An 18,892-nucleotide genomic window follows, 5' to 3' on the forward strand; every position below is an offset into this window, starting at 1 on the left:
TACTTAGTGTCACGCCTCCTAGGGAGCGGAGCTATACCCAAGGTCTGTGTCCCCCAAGGAAAATGGGCGAGAAATATAAATTTTTGCAGAGGACACTAAACTGTGTAAAGTAATTAACATGGAAGAGGAAAGTATACTGCGTATATACACCACAGAGGGCCGTATACTGCGTATATACATCACATAGGGACTCAAGGCACGAGGAAAGGTATGTCATGGGTCAACACCCTGGGAAGACAGAGGCCGCCACGAAGGCGCCCGACACCAATTCGTACAATGACTACCTGAAGAAGGGGATAGTGTGAAAGTAGTCACAATATCCAGTGGTAGTGCCAAAGGACCACATAAGACGGGAGATAAGGCAATTGTAGGAACCGTGTCCAGCAAATAGACCACCCCTGGAACGGGATGAGACAAGAGAGAAGTGAGAGTAGTCGCAGTAGTCAATGTGCAAACAATCACTCCACCTAAAAAAAGATGGATAATGTGATCGAGCGGAACCTTCCAGACGTAGGCGAAATGATGTACAGTATCCACTGGTTGTGCAACTACTCCGTCGATGGAAGGAGGGTAATGCTACAGGAACTACAGTAAGCAGTTGTAGTGCCCTGCACCACCTATAGAAGGGGGAAAACCAACAAGACAGATGATACCCAATATTAGTGCAATTACTCCGCCTGCGGAGGGGGTTATGTGACAAAACATATGGTATCAGGTGGAAGTGCATTACTCCGCCTAAGTAAGGAGGGTAATTGCGACAGTCTGAAAAGGATCCAGTGGTAGTGCAAATACTTCCATGCCGCATATGGAAGGAGGCAATGCTACCGGACGGACAAGGTCCAGTGGTAAATGTCCGTATACTGGTAGTTTAACTACTCCGCTTATGAAGGGAGGGCAATGCTACAGGCAATGCTATGTGGCTAGCGGTAGTGCAAGCACACTGCCTATCCATTGCGCCACTGGCCTCACTGTAGTGCTATGGGGCGATGAGAACTAGGCCCAAAATAGGACCGGAGCTCCAAGGGTTAATTGCTGTTAAAATTACACTGAGCCCCAATCCTATTAACCCTTTCCCGAGTTTTAACGAATCACTTTTCCCCAAGCCACAGGAGCTCTGAGGCAAGGAAGGGGTTAAACAGTAGGTTGGGGGCAGAGCTCAGTGGGCCGCTGGTGGAGCGAAGATAATGGCACGAAAGTTTTGCGCTCTGATAACACAGTTCCCGCCCCCCAAACACTCTGGAAGAATGCGGTCTAGTAGGCCGCAGACCCGGGGCCTCACGTACAGGCGGGCTGACCGGAAGCGCTTCGGCTGGGAGAGCAGTGCAGGGAGGGAGCAGTAGTGTCGAGGGGATCTTGCAGCAGCTGCCCCGGAGGCATGCGACCGCTGTAAATGCATCGCAGAGCCTGGAGGAAGGCGAGGGGGCTGGGGACAGGAGATGGGACAGAGGGCCGGTGAATCACGGGCTAAATGAACAGGGCCAAGGTTCTGAAGAAAAAAACTATTTTCCCGTGTTCACGAGAAAACACAGGAGAAGGGGACCCCAGCAGGGAAGATTCACCCCTAGAACCAAGTAAAAGGAGGAGAAGGGGGGGCTCAGGCACAGGGAGGGGCAGCAGGGGAGGTAGGCAATATACTTACCTAGAAGTTTTCTGCCCATCCTGATTCCAGCATTGTCACCTTCCTCAGTGTGCTGCCCCTTGGGGAGGGCGTCTACACCGGTAACAGGGGGGACTTCTAGAAGTAGGAGACAAGGTAACACTGTTGCTGGCAGGTAACAGCGGATTGGAGATCCACTGTTAATCCTAGTCTTCCAGAGGTGGGGAACGAGCAGCAGGCTTGAGGACCCACTGGTCTCCCCCCCTCAAGTGTGGGAAAAACAGGTGGTTAGAGCCCACCTGTAGGCCGGACCTGAAAAATCAAAAAGGAAAAATCTAAAAGAAAAAAGCTTTGGCAGACCAGCAGGAAAACATGTCTGCCTCCTATGGACACTAGACTAAAACTGATTAGCTCAGTGTCTGCAGGAGGGGTATAGCTGAAAGGAGGAGCTAACACTTTTTTGCTTAGTGTCGCCTCCTAGTGGCAACAGCTATACCCATGGTCTTCTGTGTCCCCCAATGATACGAGCGAGAAAGGACATTTATCATCGAATATCAGGGAACTAAGAGCCATCAGACTGGATCTTCTTCACTTTTAAGAGCTTTTCCACAAAGCACATATCCAGATCCAATCAGACAACTTGGTCTCTGTCTTCTACCTCAACAAACAGGGAGGTACAAGGAGAAAGCTTCTGGAACAAGAGTCTGAATTGGGCTGAGAAGTACGTTGCCGACATTTCTGCAGTCCACATAAGGGGTATAGACAACTCTTCAGCCAACCTCCTGAGCAGACAGACAGACAGTCTTTACTATAGGGGAATGAGAGGTGAACATGGACATATTCCATCTAATCACCTGGTACATGGCGAACCAGTACAACACCAAGCTGAAGAACTTCTATTCCTTCTTCAAAGCGGATCATCCAATGGCGTTGGATGCCTTCTCCGAGTGCTGGAATAGTGGTCTACTGTACATATATCCCTCGCTACCGGTCATTCAGAAGGTTCTTCACAAGTTTAGGTTGGTCCGAGCAGACGTGGTTCAAATAATTCTATTGTGGCCTGTGGGGCATGGTTTGCAGACTTTTTATAACTTTCGAAAGGAGAATATTGGTGTCTGGAAGAGAATTCCACTACCTCAACCCTGCGCTCCTTCTTCAGCCTGAAGGTTAAGAGGTCAAGATAAGCTAGCCTTGGTCTTCCCAATTCTGTAATATCTACTCAACTATGCTCCTGTAGACCATCCACTAAAAGTATCTCAGAGTTTGGGGAATTTTCAGTGACTGGTGCAGAAAACAGGATACGTATCTTGCTTTTACTTCAATAAGGTTATGAGAAAGGTTTAAAGATCAATGCTCTTCAGTGTTCATTTTACAGCAGTGGTCTTTTTTTATTCTCAACTAGCCAGAAGATTTTTTTAGAGGATTAAGGCATCTACAACCTAATATTCGTTCTCCAACTCCAATATGGGATTTAGCCTTAGTCGTCAAAAGAATGAATCAGACTCGTGTAAAATGAAGAAGTGTATAGGAACTAGCCGTCCCATTGAAATAAATGGGACGGCTTGGGTGTAATTACACCTGCCCACCACTGCAGATGCGACAGCGAGCAGGTAAACAATGAAGAGGAGGCAGCGCTGGCACGGTGCGCGCCCTCTCTTCAAACAGATGATCGGCGGGGGTGCTGGGTGTCAGACCCCCGCCGATCAGATAATGATGACCTATAGGTCATCAATAAATATAACTTGGACAACCCCTTTAAGTCCATGGGTGCTGCCAAGGACGATGAGGAAGAGTAAAATTTACTTACCTGAAATTTCCTTATCCTTAAGGGTCCATTCACACGTCCGTAATTTGGGTCCGCATTCGTTCCGCAATTTGCGGACCTATGCACTTTCAATGGGGCTGGAACGTATGTGGATGCGAATCCGCATTTCCGGGATCCGAATCCGCATTTCTGGGATCTGCATCTGTATTTTCGGGATCCGCAATTCCGTTCCTGAAAAAAATAGAACATGTCCTATTCTTGTCCGCAATTGCGGACCAGAAAAGGCATTTTCTATTATAGTGTCTGTGATGTGCGGTCTGCAAATTGCGGATCGCACATTGCAGGTGTCCGTGTTTTGCGGATCCGCAAAACACAAACGGACGTGTGAATGGACCCAGAGTCTGAGACAGCACCATTTTTTCCCCTCACTAAAAACTTTTTAGCAGTTAGTTTTCTTTTTCCCCCACAGTGTGCAGTGATGTAGGCAGAGTTTTTATACTGGGTGTAGTTCAGTTTGTTAACTCTTTTCATACAGTTTTTGTTTGTTCTTTTCTTTGACAAGGGAAGAATGTTTTCCACAACAATACAACAAAAACTCTTTGTACTAAATTGCTCTAACCATACCTTCATTGTGTGAGAACTGAGAGCTTGGTGCGGTCACTGGCTCTTTCTTTGGTCTCATGGGGCACCAGGACCCGTCCTCCTGGAACTGAATCTCATCTACATCTGAGCACTGGTTGAGAATCTCCATGAAGAGTCTGTGTCAAGAATATACAGTAGTATCGAGATCAGACAGGGACATAAAGGTCTTTCTGGAAGATGCTTACATTTTAAAAGGGAACCAGTTTCACACTGCCTAAACCACAACCAGTATGAACTCTTGACAGTCCCCCTTATTACAGAGAATTTGGGGGGGGAATTTTAGAAAAAAAAAAAAAAAAGCTCTAAAAATGAACTGGGGACAAGAAGGGTGCACTCCCTGCCCAGTATAATCGACAGGGAGAGATATTCAGGCATTGTGGTCTGTAATGTGAGACGTACTGCTTCTACTGTAACTACTACAACACAATCTTTCACTTCTGGTCTATGATATAGGCACCTGATGTACGTACCCATCTAATATGAGACTCTCGTAGCTGGCCTTCTTGTCACACACAGGACAGATCCAGGTGGGCTTCTTTTCATTCATTTGCAGGTAAAGTGCAGCGTCAAAGCATTGCAAATGACTACAGGTGACGGCCCGACAAGGGAACGTTAGTCTCATTTTCCCAAGCTAAAGAGCGCAAGATTTCCAAAATGCTTAATCAATATAAAGCAGAAATAAAGGTGATGTCTACAGCACAGCAACATCTCTAGCTCAGAAACACCACTCTCAATATACTGTATCCATGAAAGGGGTTGTCCCATCTTGCTGTTTGCACAGCGAGATGGGACTAAGCGCCAGCCCCAGGTGGCCAGGCTTACGGAAACTGCCGAGCGAGACGGTGCTCCGTAATTCCTATTGCAGTGAATGGAGCTATGTAAAAAACAGAGTAGCAGAACAAGTTAAGCTGCTTCCATAACTCCCGAATTATGGAAACAGCCTAGCTGGCTTATTTTACACATGGGTAAAGCGGAATTCATTACATGTCACAAAAGATGATGTCACCAGACAAAAACATTCAACCTTTTTATGGAATCGATTTACAGACATCTACTAGCCCTGAGCCCTTCATTATGTCTCTTCCACACTTTGTGCCATCATCCTGCTTTCAGTATGTTCACTGGGTATATAATGTAATATCTGCCTGTAATGCTTATTAATAAGAAAATTATAGATATTTTTACTGCAAAGTGGTACTTACAGGGCACATCAATGAAACACGCAGGCTAGTGGTGGCAATCTCACTGTCTGGATCCGCCGTCAGCTTCTCTTTTACTGAGAAGTAAAAAAAATCCCAAATATCATAAGGTTAGAAAACAAAAATCATCATAATTAAAGGGTTCCTGTCACCATATTTAACCCTATTAAACTAGCTGACATTAGCGATGAGCTAATGTCAGCTAAACCTAACTAGCCTATTCCAACTTTTATCTATGCCCCTGTTACGCCAGAAATCTAACCTTTATGATATGCTAATTAGCCTCAAGGAGCAGGGGGGGGCGTTGTTCCTTCTCCTAGAGGCTCCGTTCTCCCACCTTTGTCGCCTCCCTCCAAGTCCTGATTGAAAGGACCAGGTAGCGCTCGCATCTGTCTGCCAGCCCTGTGCTCTGGTGAAATCTTGCGCCGTTCAGTATTCGGCGCAGTGAGGGAAAGACGCTCGCAGGCTGCCAGCTTCCTCACCGCGCCTGCGCCGAATGCTGTACGGCGTGAGATTTCACCAGAGCACAGGACTGGTACTTAAAGGGGTTGTCCAGTATTTTGACATTGATGACCGGTCCTCATACAGGCCATCAATATCAGATCTGACACCCCGCCATTTGGCTGCTCCGGAGTAGTTCCAGCCACTGAAGTCGACACCAGAACTACAAAGCTCGATCCTTGGTGTAATGGACTGAGATGGTTACTGCATTGCTGGTCCCACTAAAGTTAATGGGAGTGAGGTTGCAGTTTCCAGCACCAGTACTGCACATATAAGACAACTGAACAGCAGTAGTGCAGGGTGTCAGACCTCCGATAATTTTTTTATTTTATTTTAAATGAAAGATTAAGCAACTTTCTAAATATAATCTGCCCAATAAAAAGATTGAACCATAAATAATATTCATTAAACATTTTCTACCATTTTGTTTCTGCAGAGTGTAAGTCCTTCACTTAGCTTCTGTAAAACCTTACATAAATCTGTCAGTGCTCTGCTCCCGTCTCCAACGGCTCCCTCTACCTTCTCTCTGTGTTAGAGATAGCAGCAGGGAGGGGGCAGAGACTGTACATGGCAGATCAGAGTGTGGAAGGAGAAAAGAATCCAAGGAGGGAAGATCACAATGGCTATAGATACACATACACAAGGTGGTTTGCAAGGGGAAGACAGGGAACACACAGACCTCACATTTAGCATGTATTACTGGCAGGGGAACGTCCACATGAGAAAGGTGTGAAAAAGAGAGCAGGTTGTACATTTAATATCAGGAGGTCCGAAAATAAATGAAAATCCATGACCAGATATGATGCTCTTACACTTACTCAGAGCCCTAGAATGGTCTGGATTTCTGATGCCTTTCATCTTTAGCTTCTGTAATAAGACTGCAGATGTCAGCTGACGCACCAGGTACACAGACATGGAATAATTCTAAATAAAAAAAAATAAAAGTAAAAAATGCATATAAATGTGGGTTTAAAATGGAAATCACTGTTTATACACATCATGACCTCCTAATCAGTATGTAATGCTAGGAACTCACCCACCTTCCCAATCTCTGAAGCCCAAGAGATAGAGACTTGGTTTGGGACAGCGGATGACAGGCGAACAAGAGATGTGATGTTCAGTGGGCGCCCTGGTCGCTTCTGCTCAACACCATTTTTCGGTGGTGGGGCACAGCCCTGGAACAGAACAAAGGCGAAAATGCTTCAAGCGCATACAGTGCGCTAGTCACAGTAGAAAATCAGATGGCCCTGAAAAAAAGTCCACTATGAGTAGTCAAAGGGGTTGTGCAGTGGCATAATATCGATGACCTATCCTCAAGAGAGGATATCAGATCAGCGGGGGTCTGATTCGCAGTCGTCCCACCAATCACCGCTTGATGGGGGCCAAGGCGTTTGTACAAACGCTGCGAGCTCTTCATTGTTTGAGTACTATCCCTTGTAGTGGCGGTGCGGTACAACTGCTGGGCCCATTTACTCGCATGAGTGACACTACCACTTCAAACAGTTGATCACCAGAGGTGCCAGTAGTAGGATCCTTACCGATCTAATACTGCTGACCTATTCTGAAGATCAATATTAACCCACTGCACACCAAGTAGTTTAACAAAGGGGTCACGCATTTTAGCCTCTCACAGACATTGTGTTGCTGGCGAATCCAATCTCAACAGAACAATCACTTCTGACGGCTCCGCTACCATTGAAGGGGCTGTTTCATCAAATAAAGGGTTATCTTTACAATATAGTTACTGAATTCATTCCTCACTGCGTTCAAGATATCTGCTTGCAGTCATTCAACTACAAACCCTTCCTGCTTACTTCCACTGGCTAAAGATCTGATCTGGTGTTTCCACATGTGCAGGGTTGTTTTTTTTTTTATATATAGTTTTTGAAGCCCAAATCAGGAGTGAATCATAAAAGCAGAGAAAGCATTAGAGGGGTTGTCCGGGTTCAGAGCTGAACCCGGACATATCCCCATTTTCACCCCGGCAGCCCCCCTGACTAGAGCATCGGAGAAGTTCATGCTCCGATGCTCTCCTTTGCCCTGCGCTAAATCGTGCAGGGCAAAGGCATTTTTCTGGAGTTCCCGTGACAAACCGGGCTCTCCATGGGGCTGCCTGAGCCTGGTGATGTCACTGGCACTGATGGGCGGTCTTTAATGCTGCCCTAGCCCAGAAAACAGCTAGGGCAGTGCTAAAGCCGGCCCATCAGAGTCGGTGACGTCACCGACCACACTGCTGGGCGGAAGCCTCCGCCCGGCAGTGTGTTATAGTAAATAAAAGAGCCCTTGCCCTGTGCGATCCTGCATTTTCATGCTCTGATGCTAACATCAGTGGGGCTGACTGGGTGAGATTATGGGCATGTCCGGGCTGAGCTCTGAACGCGGACAACTCCTTTAAGCAAATACTAATTCTACTCTTTTTAAATCTACTCCTGGAATTGGCAGCACCATTAGAAATTCTGATCGCTGTACCGTAACGACCGTGCATCTGTGTGTTCATCACACAGTGAAGGCTCTTTGTAAAAGGACAGCAAGCAGAGCTCTTGAGACCTGTGAGGAACTGATACAGAAAACTACATTTATTATTACACAATGAATATAAACCTATTGCGCACATTGACTGATGAAATATATAGATTGTTCTCGCTGACTTTTTGGAAAGCAAATGTAAAGAACATCACTCAACTTGCAGTTCCTAAAATTCATTGTAATAACTCACAGGCAATGGAAAGAGCTTCCCGTTGACTTTAATGCAAAGGCTGCTGGGATAGTTATCCTCCTGAGGACAGCTTGTCTCTGCTAAACACAACCTGGACAGCAAAAGCGTAAAAATCAGACAGACACTCAGAGTAAAATGCACTCTTAGGCTAATTTCACACTAGCGTTCGGGTGTCCGCTTGTGAGCTCCGTTTGAAGGGGCTCACAAGCGGACCCGAACGCTTCCGTCCAGCCCTAATGCATTCTGAGTGGACGCGGATCCGCTCAGAATGCATCAGTCTGGCAGCGTTCAGCCTCCGCTCAGCAGGCGGACACTTGAACGCTGCTTGCAGCATTCGGGTGTCCGCCTGGCCGTGCGGAGGCGTGCGGATCCATCCAGACTTACAATGTCAATGGGGACTGATCCGTTTGAAGATGACACACTATGGCTCAATCTTCAAACGGATCCGTCCCCCATTGACTTTACATTGAAAGTCTGGACGGATCCGTCTGAGGCTATTTTCACACTTAGAAATATTTTAACAATATAATGCAGACGGATCCGTACTGAACGGAGCCTCCGTCTGCATTATATAAGCGGATCCGTCTGAGACGGATCCGCTCTGAACGCAAGTGTGAAAGTAGCCTTACTAAGGCAGATTTTTAAAAAGTCAGTGTTCGATCAGTGATTTCCAGCAGTGATTCTGATCCAAAACCAGGAGTTGGTCAAAAAACACAGAAAAGGAGCATATCCTTCCATCACACTGTACCTTATCTCTGTGTAGCCTCCACTCCTCACAATCACTGACCAACCACCAACTGGGTGAAAGCAACTGAAGGCCATACCTCAATTGAACTTGCACTGAATAATCCCGCCGTCCTCCTGGCATATAGTCCCTGTGGACAGAATGGACACAGATTTTACAGGTGAACAGAGATATGTACACACCACGTATATATGCAGCTGCTCTCTCTTCTCTTGTGAACAACCCCTTCCCATAAAGACATATGGACGTCATGGAGAGTCTCCCTTTGGAACTCCAATCTATGAGCCAGAGCAGGAATCCATTGTAAAGAGCGAACCATGAAGTCAACTTAGGCTACTTTCACACCTGCGTTCAGGTGTCCGCTCGTGAGCTCCGTTTAAAGGGGCTCACAAGCGGCCCTGAACGCAGCCGTCTGGCCCTAATGCATTCTCAGTGGAGGCGGATCCACTGAGAATGCATCTGCCTGCCAGCGCTCAGCCTCCGCTCCGTGAGCAGACACCTGAACGCTGCAAGCAGCGTTCGGGTGTCCGCCTGGCCGTGCGGAGGCGAGCGGATCCGTTCCGACTTATAATGGAAGTCAATGGGGACGGATCCGCTTGAAGATGACACCATATGGCTCAATCTTCAAGCGGATCCGTCCCCCATTGACTTTCAATGTAAAGTCTGAACGGATCCGCTCAGGCTACTTTCACACTTAGAAAATTTTTCTAAGTTATAATGCAGACGGATCCGTTCTGAACGGAGCCACCGTCTGCATTAATATGAGCGGATCCGTTCAGAACGGATCCGATCGAACGCTAGTGTGAAAGTAGCCTTAAAGAGCTTCATGCCACAGAGTAGCATTAACCCCGGACCTTTACCCAAAGGGCCTGACGCCGCAGGTGGAAGCGCTCCGACAAGGTTTCTACATGGTACAACATTCTACATAAAATATTAGGTAGCTTGGTAAGGTCCTCTTTATTTACTTGCACTGCTTTTCAGTTGTATGTGTCCTTCTCTACTCATAACCAAAATTAAATTCAGAATTCTGCTGGTTTCCCGTTTCCAGACAGTAGTACATTAGATCGAGGTTACACATTCACAGCCAAGAGGTCTCAGTCTGGTCTGACAGTGGAGTTGAGCTGCTAACATTTTTCCACATTAACCAGCAGAATACTGAAAGTAGCTCTAGATGTTAAAAGGAGTTTTCTGAGACTTCAATATTAATGACATTGGATAGGGGAATTTTATCAACCAGATGACCCCAGAGGGTGGAATGGGAATTTTTGAGAGGTACTGCACCGGATGGCGCTGGTGGCGAATTATAAACCAAACCGCCCCGGAGGACGGATTGGGAATCCAGAGATCCTATACTGGAGTGCGCTGGAGAATTATCAACCAAACGGCCCCGGAGGACGGATTGGGAATCCAGAGATCCTATACTGGCGTGCGCTGGATAAATATCAACCAAACGGCCCCAGAGGACGGATTGGGAATCCAGAGATCCTATACTGGAGTGTGCTGGAGAATTATCAACCAAACGGTCCCTGGAGGACGGATTGGGAATCCAAAGATCCTGTACTGGAGTGCACTGGAGACTATCAACCACACGACCAGAGGGTGGATTGGGAATAATGAGATGTCCCTCTTTTCCCGCTATAGGACACAGGCCCAGCCTAGTACCCACAGACAGGGTGGTCTTGCGATTAAGAGGCTGAGGGGGGCCCGTATGAATGCACATTTTTATTTATTTCTAAATAAAACTTGGATGCCCAACATCAAGTGGGCAGAGGGACAGGAAGGGGTTAATTATATAACATAGAAGCACCTGCACGGAGATAGAATCCTCAGAATAATCTGGTGCTGGCCCTCAGAAATGGGGTAAGGCGACTGTGTGTAATACAGTAGTACTTCATAGGGTTGAAAATCTAGCATGACAGCCAACAACCTGCGCACGTGAGGGGAGTGTGGTTGTCTGGTGTGCGACAAGCAATAAAGTAAAAATCATGCCTAGTACAGGGGCAATGAGAAGACTTAGAGGTACTGCACCAGGTGTCAGATCTGAAGAGGCCAGCCAAATACTGGATATAAGAATTGCAACTCTACTCCGCCCAAAAAGGGGGGAGAACATATGGTTGCCAGGTACATACTCCAACCACGATGGCCTGTCGGATACAAGTACACCGCCGAGCACGACAGTAATGAGGTGCCAGATGCATACTAGAACCAGAAAAGGGTGATGAATACAGTGGATGGGGATGGTACCATCACTCAGCATGAAGAGGGGCCCAATGATTGCCTAGTACACATTAGAGCCAGGAAAATACACCCAGTAATGTATGGGCCACAGACTGTACCAATAGGGCACAGCACTTGGAGATACTATAAATACTCCGCCTGAATGGGAGTAATCTGATCGCATGGTGCACACGATAATGAGTGTGGAGACATAGCTACAGCATCTGGAAATGGCATAGGTATTGCACTTGATAAAAAAAGTTGAATGACTGCATGAAGTAATACATTGCAGACTAAAAACCAGACAGATGTAACGGCTACAGCATCTGGAGATGGTACAGGTACTCCACTGAAGAAGGAAGCAAGGTGGCTGCATGGTGCACACTAGAGTCAGACAGGTGCCATGACTACAACGACTGAACATGGCACGTATACTTCGCCTGTGGTGCACACTAGAACCAAACCGGTGTAATGGCTACAGCCTCTGGAGATGATACAGGTACTTCACCTAATAAAGAAGTAATATGGTAAACCAGGGCTCCCCCAGTAATATGTTGCGTGGAGCACGCTAGCCCCAGGATGGTGTATTAGCTACAGCGTCTAGAGAAGTAATCCGATGGCCTGGAACACTCTCCGACTAGGAGAGCATGTTGAATATAGCCCCTGGAATAGAGAAATTACTCCAGCTGAAAAGGAGATACCTTGGAACAAGGAAAGTCTGCCGGATACAGCATTTGGCAGTGGTACGAGTACCCCCCCTGTGAAGGGGAAGGCGTACGTACCTGGGACACCACATAGGTGTGCTGGCGTGCTAAACACAGTGACAGGTAAAGCACCACGTACTGGAGAGGCGGCAAGCTGACTTACCTGTGTGGATAAAATCCTGTGCAGCCAGGGGAGTGCCATCTGAAAATCCACTAAAGGGGATACCAACCCTGGAGAGGAGAGGTTCCTCAATGAACATTTGTCTTTGATCACCCAGAGAGATTCTGTATGGTGGAAGAATGCCTGATGCTCTGTTCCGAGTCAGAATTGGTGCAGAGGTGTCCCCCGAGGAGGCGTAAGATGCGTCAGGAAAGAATACGTCACCAGCCTCAGACCTGTCCTGGGGGTGACCCGAGGATGCCGAGGAGGAGCGGAACTTAGTTGCGACAACCCAAGGTCATTTGCGGGACCTGGTGTCTGAATGTGAACGTGCCCCGTCCGCGGAGGAGTCCCTGGGAGTGGCAGAGGCGGCCGCAATTTGGGCAGGCAAGCGGTCCAGAGACTCCACCATGGATTGGGAGAGTCAGACCCGTTTCCTTTTGGCTTGGGACAGGGAAGAGGCCCATTCAGGAGTGACCGATACAGAAGGGGTGGTCAGGGAGACATGAAGGGCCTGGGAGAAAGGTACTGCGCACAAACAAGGAAGGTTGACCGCATGGCAACTTTTTTTTTTATCGCAACGAGCACATGTAAAATACATGGCAACCAGGAGCGGGGGCTAGGAAGGAGACACCTCTCTGGAGGAGAATATGGGGGCTGATAAGGAGCCTTAAAAAAGGAAAAAAAAGCCAGGCAGAGGCTGTCCTACCGGACCCCAGGTGCCATGTCCCCGAAGAGGTGCTGCAGCATCTGCAGAAACATGCAAGGTTTGCTGGCAAGATGGAGGCTCTTTCTTCTTGAAAAAAAGTTAAAGTGGAAACCTCCCCCCAAAGGGTTAAGAAGACATGACCTAGGCGACAAAGAAGCCGGGGCCTCGAATAATGAGGTGGTCGGAAAAGGTGCACTGTTGGTGGACCAGAACCGTGGGAGACCTGGAGACCTCCGGAAAGAAAAAAAACGGGTGAGGGGGGCTCCTGAGAAAAAAGGAGCACCAAGGGCCCGAGGACAGGCTGGGGGAAGATGCGTAGGGACGCAGGGGAGAATACTTACCATCCGGTGTCTTCAGGCGCCTCAGGGTCACCCCTTCGGCAAACTCAACACTTATGTGGGATTGCTGGCATGCCACTGCAGATGCAGTAATGGGGGACTGGCGTAGGTACTTCAAGTACGCGCCAGCAGGGGGTGCAATTAAAGTGGTAATCCACGATGGAGCCCCATCAAGCAGCAGGCCAAGACCTGCAGAAGAGAGGAAAAAAGAATAAAATAAAAAATGAAAAGCAGCAAGACCTGCAAAAAACAGAGCAGGTCATGTCTGCCTCCTATGGACACTACACTAAAAAGGATTAGCCTAGTGCTTGTGGAGAGGGTATAGCCCACCTGGGCAGAGCCAATCTTTTTGATATCTAGTGTTGCCTCCTAGTGGTAGCTGGGCATATACCCATGGTGCTGTGTCCCCCAATGACATCAACGAGAAATTTGGTGCAACACTGTCCATTACATACAAATGTTCTTCTTTAAAAAGAAAAAAAAATAACACAGTGTACTGGTATATATAGAGATGTATCTGTAGATCCCAGCAAACTGTGCATGGGAAGAATACTCCTGAGGTTTTTAAGCCAGAAAAAATTCTTCCATAGACTACAGTTAAAGAGAATGTCTGAGACTTTGATACTGATGACCTATCCTCAGGACAGGTCCTCAATATCTGATTGGTGCGAGTCCAATTCCCGACACCCCCACTGATCAGCTCACCAAGCACAGTACATTGTACAGTGGCTGTGCTTGGTACTGCAGCTCAGGGCCGTTCGCCATGTGACCAATGGACATGATGTCACTGGCCTAGGAAGAGACTGCAACGCTCACCAGACAGCCTGTGCTGTGAGAGTGTTGGGGGGGGGGACACGTGATCAAAATATGAAATGAGGGAGAATACAGCAGGAGCGCAGTCACGTTACAAAATTATTGACACATATTTAAGGGTTATTCCCATCTCCGATATTGGGGGCATATCGCTAGGATATGCCCCCAATGTCTGATAGGGTCCCACCTCTAGGACCCGCACCTATGCTTAGAACGGAGCCCACAAAGTCCCGGAGGGCCACCCTCTATTCATTCCCTCAGCTATTTTTGGAAGTCTCATTCAAATAAATGAGAGGCACACCGCTCAAGCGCAGCCACCACTCCATTCACTTCTATGGGGCTGACAGAAATAGCCGAGCCAGCACTCGGCTATTTTCAGTGCTCTCATAGGAATGAATGTAGGGCGGCCGCGCATGTGCAGTGCACTCTCCGGGACATTGCGGGCTCCGTTCCAAGCATAAGTGCGGGTCTCAGAGGTGGCACCCGCACCTATCAGACATTTGTCTGCGATGGGAATAACCCTTTAACAGTATCTACACACAGCAGGGGTGACAGAATTGAGTCGACTTGAGTGAGAAGTCAGGTGCCTTTTTATTTGTAAATCTGACCCACTGTATGCAACGTAAATAGGCGGCACTAATGAAATATAATTTTTAAAGGTTGGATAACTCCTTTAACCCTTTGAGGACATGGTGCTTTTCTGTTCTTGTGTTTTAGTTTTTTTTACTCCCTTCCTGGTCCCTTAATTTGTTTTATTTTTCCATTCGCAAAATGCGATTCACAATTTTACAAGTTTTGTATTTACGATGTTCCCTATGTGGTAAAACATACTTTTGCCCTTCATTTTCTGGGTCAGTACGAATAAAGCGATACCACATTTGTAGTTTTGTATTGTGTTTTAATACTAAAATAAAAAGTTTGGTAAAAATTAATTTCTCCTTTGTATCGCCATAATCCAGCCCCCATAGCATTATTTTTACGTCTATGCAGCCATGTGAGGGCTCACCTTTTGTGGGGCAATCTGTACTTTTTCATTGACACCATTTTGGGGTGTGTGACTTTTTGATCACTTTATCTAAAAACAAAATGTTGTGGCGGTGAAGCGACAGGATCTTAGTAGGAACATAGCTGTGGCAGCTCGGATCCTTCAGACGGACCGAGACTGCCACACGGAATGAACGGCTTTGCCTACTTTCACATCTGCGATTTCCCTTTCCGCTATTGAGATCCATCATAGGATCTCGATAACGAGGGAAAACGCTTCAGTTTTGTCCCCATTCATTGCCAATGGAGACAAAATTGAACTGAAGGGAACGGAGTCACCAGAATGTATTCCATTCCATTGTGTTCCGATGACGCACATAAAAGCGTAGCAAGCAGCATTTTTGAGTGCGTCCTGGGATGCGGAGCAAGAAAAATCCGTCATGACTCACAATGTAAGTCAATAGAGACAGATCCGTTTTCTCGGACACAAAAGAAAAACAGATCCAAGCGGTTTTGTTGATCCATGACGGATCCAGCAAAAACGCAGATGTGAAAGTGGGCTTCGCTGATTGCTGCTAGGGGGTGCGGTTCCAGTCCCGGAAGCACTGCACTTCTTGGTCTTTAGAGCTCAGATGCTGTGGTCACATCGCAGACATTAGCCCCGGGTGTCTGCTCTATTAAACAGCAGGCACTCGGCAGCTATGGCGCTCACTCAGCTGCAGAGCAGGCACAATCTGTGTACTTGTCTACATGTACGGCACATGTCGTCAAGAGGTTAAATGTATTTCACAGCTCAGCAACTAGCTTCAAGGAGAACAGACGAGGAAAACGATTTACCTGGAGATGCAAATTTCACGCACTTGCTGAGGGGTCAATGCAAAGATAAAGAATTTCTCTTGAAAGCGTTGCATATTGTTCTGAACTGGAACAAAACAAAAGAGTAAAATGTTTACTTGCTTAGTATAAATTCAAACAGAAAAACTTTGGAACACGCAGATTATCCAGTCCCTATTTCCATCATGTGTTACAATAAAAGTCTAGTGAAATATTAGTGACACTGATCTACGAGTTGCGATGAACAGCTGACGGTCTCGCTGCATCCCTGCCCTCTTACCCAGGCTTGTTGGCTTGATGAGGATATCAAGCACATCATAGAAAGGAAGACTTCGGAGGTGGACGTCTGGATGGACAGGTGGGATTGGTGGGGAAAGTTGCTGTAGATCAAAGTGAGGTTTAGTGTCCTGTAGGAGTACTGTGCCCAGAGGGGATGCAGGGGAGTGCGGGGCGACAGAAGTGGAAGGTAAGGAGTGGATCCCGGCCACAGCGAGGTCAGAATCTACTGACGAGTTGCTATCCAAGTTGAAGACATTAGATCTGATGGATGAGAGGCCTGGAACTGCCTCTAATGACCGAGGAAACCTTCTCCTGTACAGTTCTTTGATTTTAATCTGAACAGCAGGGCTGCATCCGTTCTTCAGTAAGTGGAGGGCTCTCATGAGGAGGTCGTGTTTGCGTCCACTCTTGTTGCGGCCGGCAAAGCCGAGCAGCACTTGGAGTTCTGACACTCGAAAACTGGATACCATGTTCTGCAAAAAGAGAACTGGTTATTAGGATACAACAAACAACACGATAATGAGACTGAACCGCAAAAGGGGTTTTCAAAGATTAGAAAAAATGGCAGCTTGCTTCCAAAAACAGCATCACCCCTGTCCACATGTTGTGTGCGATATTGCAGATCTGTCCCGTTGACTTCAATGTAGCCAAACTGCAATACCAGACACAACCCATGGACAGGGGTGGTGCCGTTTTTGGAAGAAAGCAGCCATGTTCTTCAAATCCCGGACAACCCTTTGAAAGGGGTTGTTCAGATTTTTACAAGTAATTGCCTATTCTCAGGTTAGGTTATTACTATCTGATCGGCAGGAGTCAGTCATCCTGAACCTTTGCTATTCAGTGTAGCGTTGGCACCGGAACTACACAGCTCCAACCACTGCACAATGGAGTGAGCTCGCTTTTTAAAGAAAAAGTAATCCCTGTAGTTTAGAGGTTTTTACTTTTTTTGTCCAGCTTAAAGGGGCTGTCCGCTTTATTTATATTGATGGCCTATCCTCAGAATAGTTCACCAGTATCAGATCGGTGGAGGTCCAACACCCGGCACCCCTGCCAAACAGCTGTTTGAAGAGAAAGCAGTGCTCGTACCAGCGCTGCCTTCTATTTATTGTTTACCTGCTCGCAATTGCAACTGTAGTGGTGAGCAGGTGTAATTACAAGTATGGCGTCCCCATCCACTTCTATGGGAGGGCTCCGTCCTATTCACATGAACAGAAGGGGACAGCATCATTGTAATTACACTGTTCGCGCTGCTGTTGCGACGGTGAGCAGGAAAACAGAGAAGAGAAGGCAACACTCGTCCCACTCTCAGCACCCCCGCCGATCTGATACTGGTTACCTATACTGAGGATAGGTCATCAAATGTAAAAAGCGGACGACTCCTTTAAGGTCTCATGCACCCAACTGTATTTTTTGCAGATGGCACACTGGCCCATTCTTTTTAATGGGTTGGTTTTGCCGATTTCGAAAACGCCGGTCTGAATAAATGACCCCCAATGGCTCTAACAGAAACAATATGAACAGATACAAAATGCAATCCAAATGATCAGAAATTAAATCTGCACACGTGTTTTTTGCGGATCCGTTTTTCCGTTCCACAAATTATAGAAATTTCCTACTCACATGCGCTTTGCACATAGGATTAACCTTTTCTATTAACCCTTCTGTTCTCTCCGGGTCTATATGACCAGAAATCAAGTTTGTGAAGCTGCAAATTATTTATTATGAGGATCTGCAAATTGTGGTTAGGTGAATTTGAGAAGTCAGTAATTAGAAGAGGCATGAAGACCCTGCTCACAAGAGCTAACAATCTATGAGGAGAGAGGGGTGAGACAAAAGGTAAAAGTACTTGTTTTGTACAATGGTCCAGCCATCTTGGGAGAATAGGGGAGCAGATATAAAGCTGCATGAGTCGTCACCCGCCAATATACGACGTGCTTCTGGGTGCGGTGGAGGAGTTTGTGGAGGATCGGCTTCAGTAATTGTTTATCGATGACTCCAATTTCTACAGGTCCGTGCGGGTTTATACATGTACTCCATACATTTGCAAGTTGCTACAGACGGATGGGCTTTGAGTACAGGTCTGTTTCTGGCGGGTGAACATTCTGCCGGATCCGTGCTGCCGCTAGTGCAAGTGTGCCTCCGGAAATCCACTCTGGCCGCAGCACTGCAAACATACCAAGAGGCGGCTGGAATAAAACTACGACGTGTGGATCTGCGGGCCGCAATACGGGCACACGTTCGTGTACATGATCCCTAATACAGATTCTAGACTGTGACGTATATCAATGACTGGGCTGATGGAAAAGCAGTGTCCCCCTTCATAGGATCCATACAGTGACAGATCTGTCATATACTGGCACCGACAGGTCCTCGTCAGTACACTGCTGGCTGGCACGTGAACCAAGATGTCCATGAAAGCTACATCAAAGCTAAAGCAGCCGCCCTGGGGGATTTCTGCTGGGACAAAAGCTGCGAATAGTTGTAATGTAGCGTAATCTAACGGCACTAACTCTGCAAAAGAGGTCATTCACACGTCCACAAGTGTTTTGCGGTCTGCAAATTGCCCGGCACTTTAAATAGAAATGCCTTTTCTTGTCCATGTCAGCGGACAAGAATAGAACATGTTCTATTTTTTTGCAGAACGGAAGTGCGGATGCGGACAGCATACTGCGTTCTGTCCGCATTTTTT

The 18,892-nt window shown here is 47.1% G+C and overlaps 1 protein-coding gene across 3 annotated transcripts in view; it reads right to left on the reverse strand.

Moving 5' to 3' along the window:
• The window catches only part of PIAS2 (protein inhibitor of activated STAT 2), a 44,506-nt gene that overhangs the window by 12,342 nt on the left and 13,272 nt on the right, over nt 1-18,892 (reverse strand). For all 3 annotated transcript variants that reach the window (XM_044276300.1, XM_044276299.1, XM_044276298.1), the window contains exons 2-10: nt 16,205-16,676; nt 15,928-16,012; nt 9,245-9,295; nt 8,421-8,511; nt 6,745-6,879; nt 6,523-6,628; nt 5,207-5,280; nt 4,475-4,635; nt 3,987-4,120 (exon numbers count right to left, since the gene is read on the reverse strand). In XM_044276300.1, the coding sequence (XP_044132235.1) occupies nt 3,987-4,120; nt 4,475-4,635; nt 5,207-5,280; nt 6,523-6,628; nt 6,745-6,879; nt 8,421-8,511; nt 9,245-9,295; nt 15,928-16,012; nt 16,205-16,676 (1,309 nt within the window). The remainder of the gene's footprint in view (nt 1-3,986; nt 4,121-4,474; nt 4,636-5,206; nt 5,281-6,522; nt 6,629-6,744; nt 6,880-8,420; nt 8,512-9,244; nt 9,296-15,927; nt 16,013-16,204; nt 16,677-18,892) is intronic.

The sequence above is a fragment of the Bufo gargarizans genome, chromosome 1 (genome assembly GCF_014858855.1).
Source record: "Bufo gargarizans isolate SCDJY-AF-19 chromosome 1, ASM1485885v1, whole genome shotgun sequence".
Taxonomy (NCBI): Eukaryota; Metazoa; Chordata; class Amphibia; order Anura; family Bufonidae; genus Bufo; species Bufo gargarizans.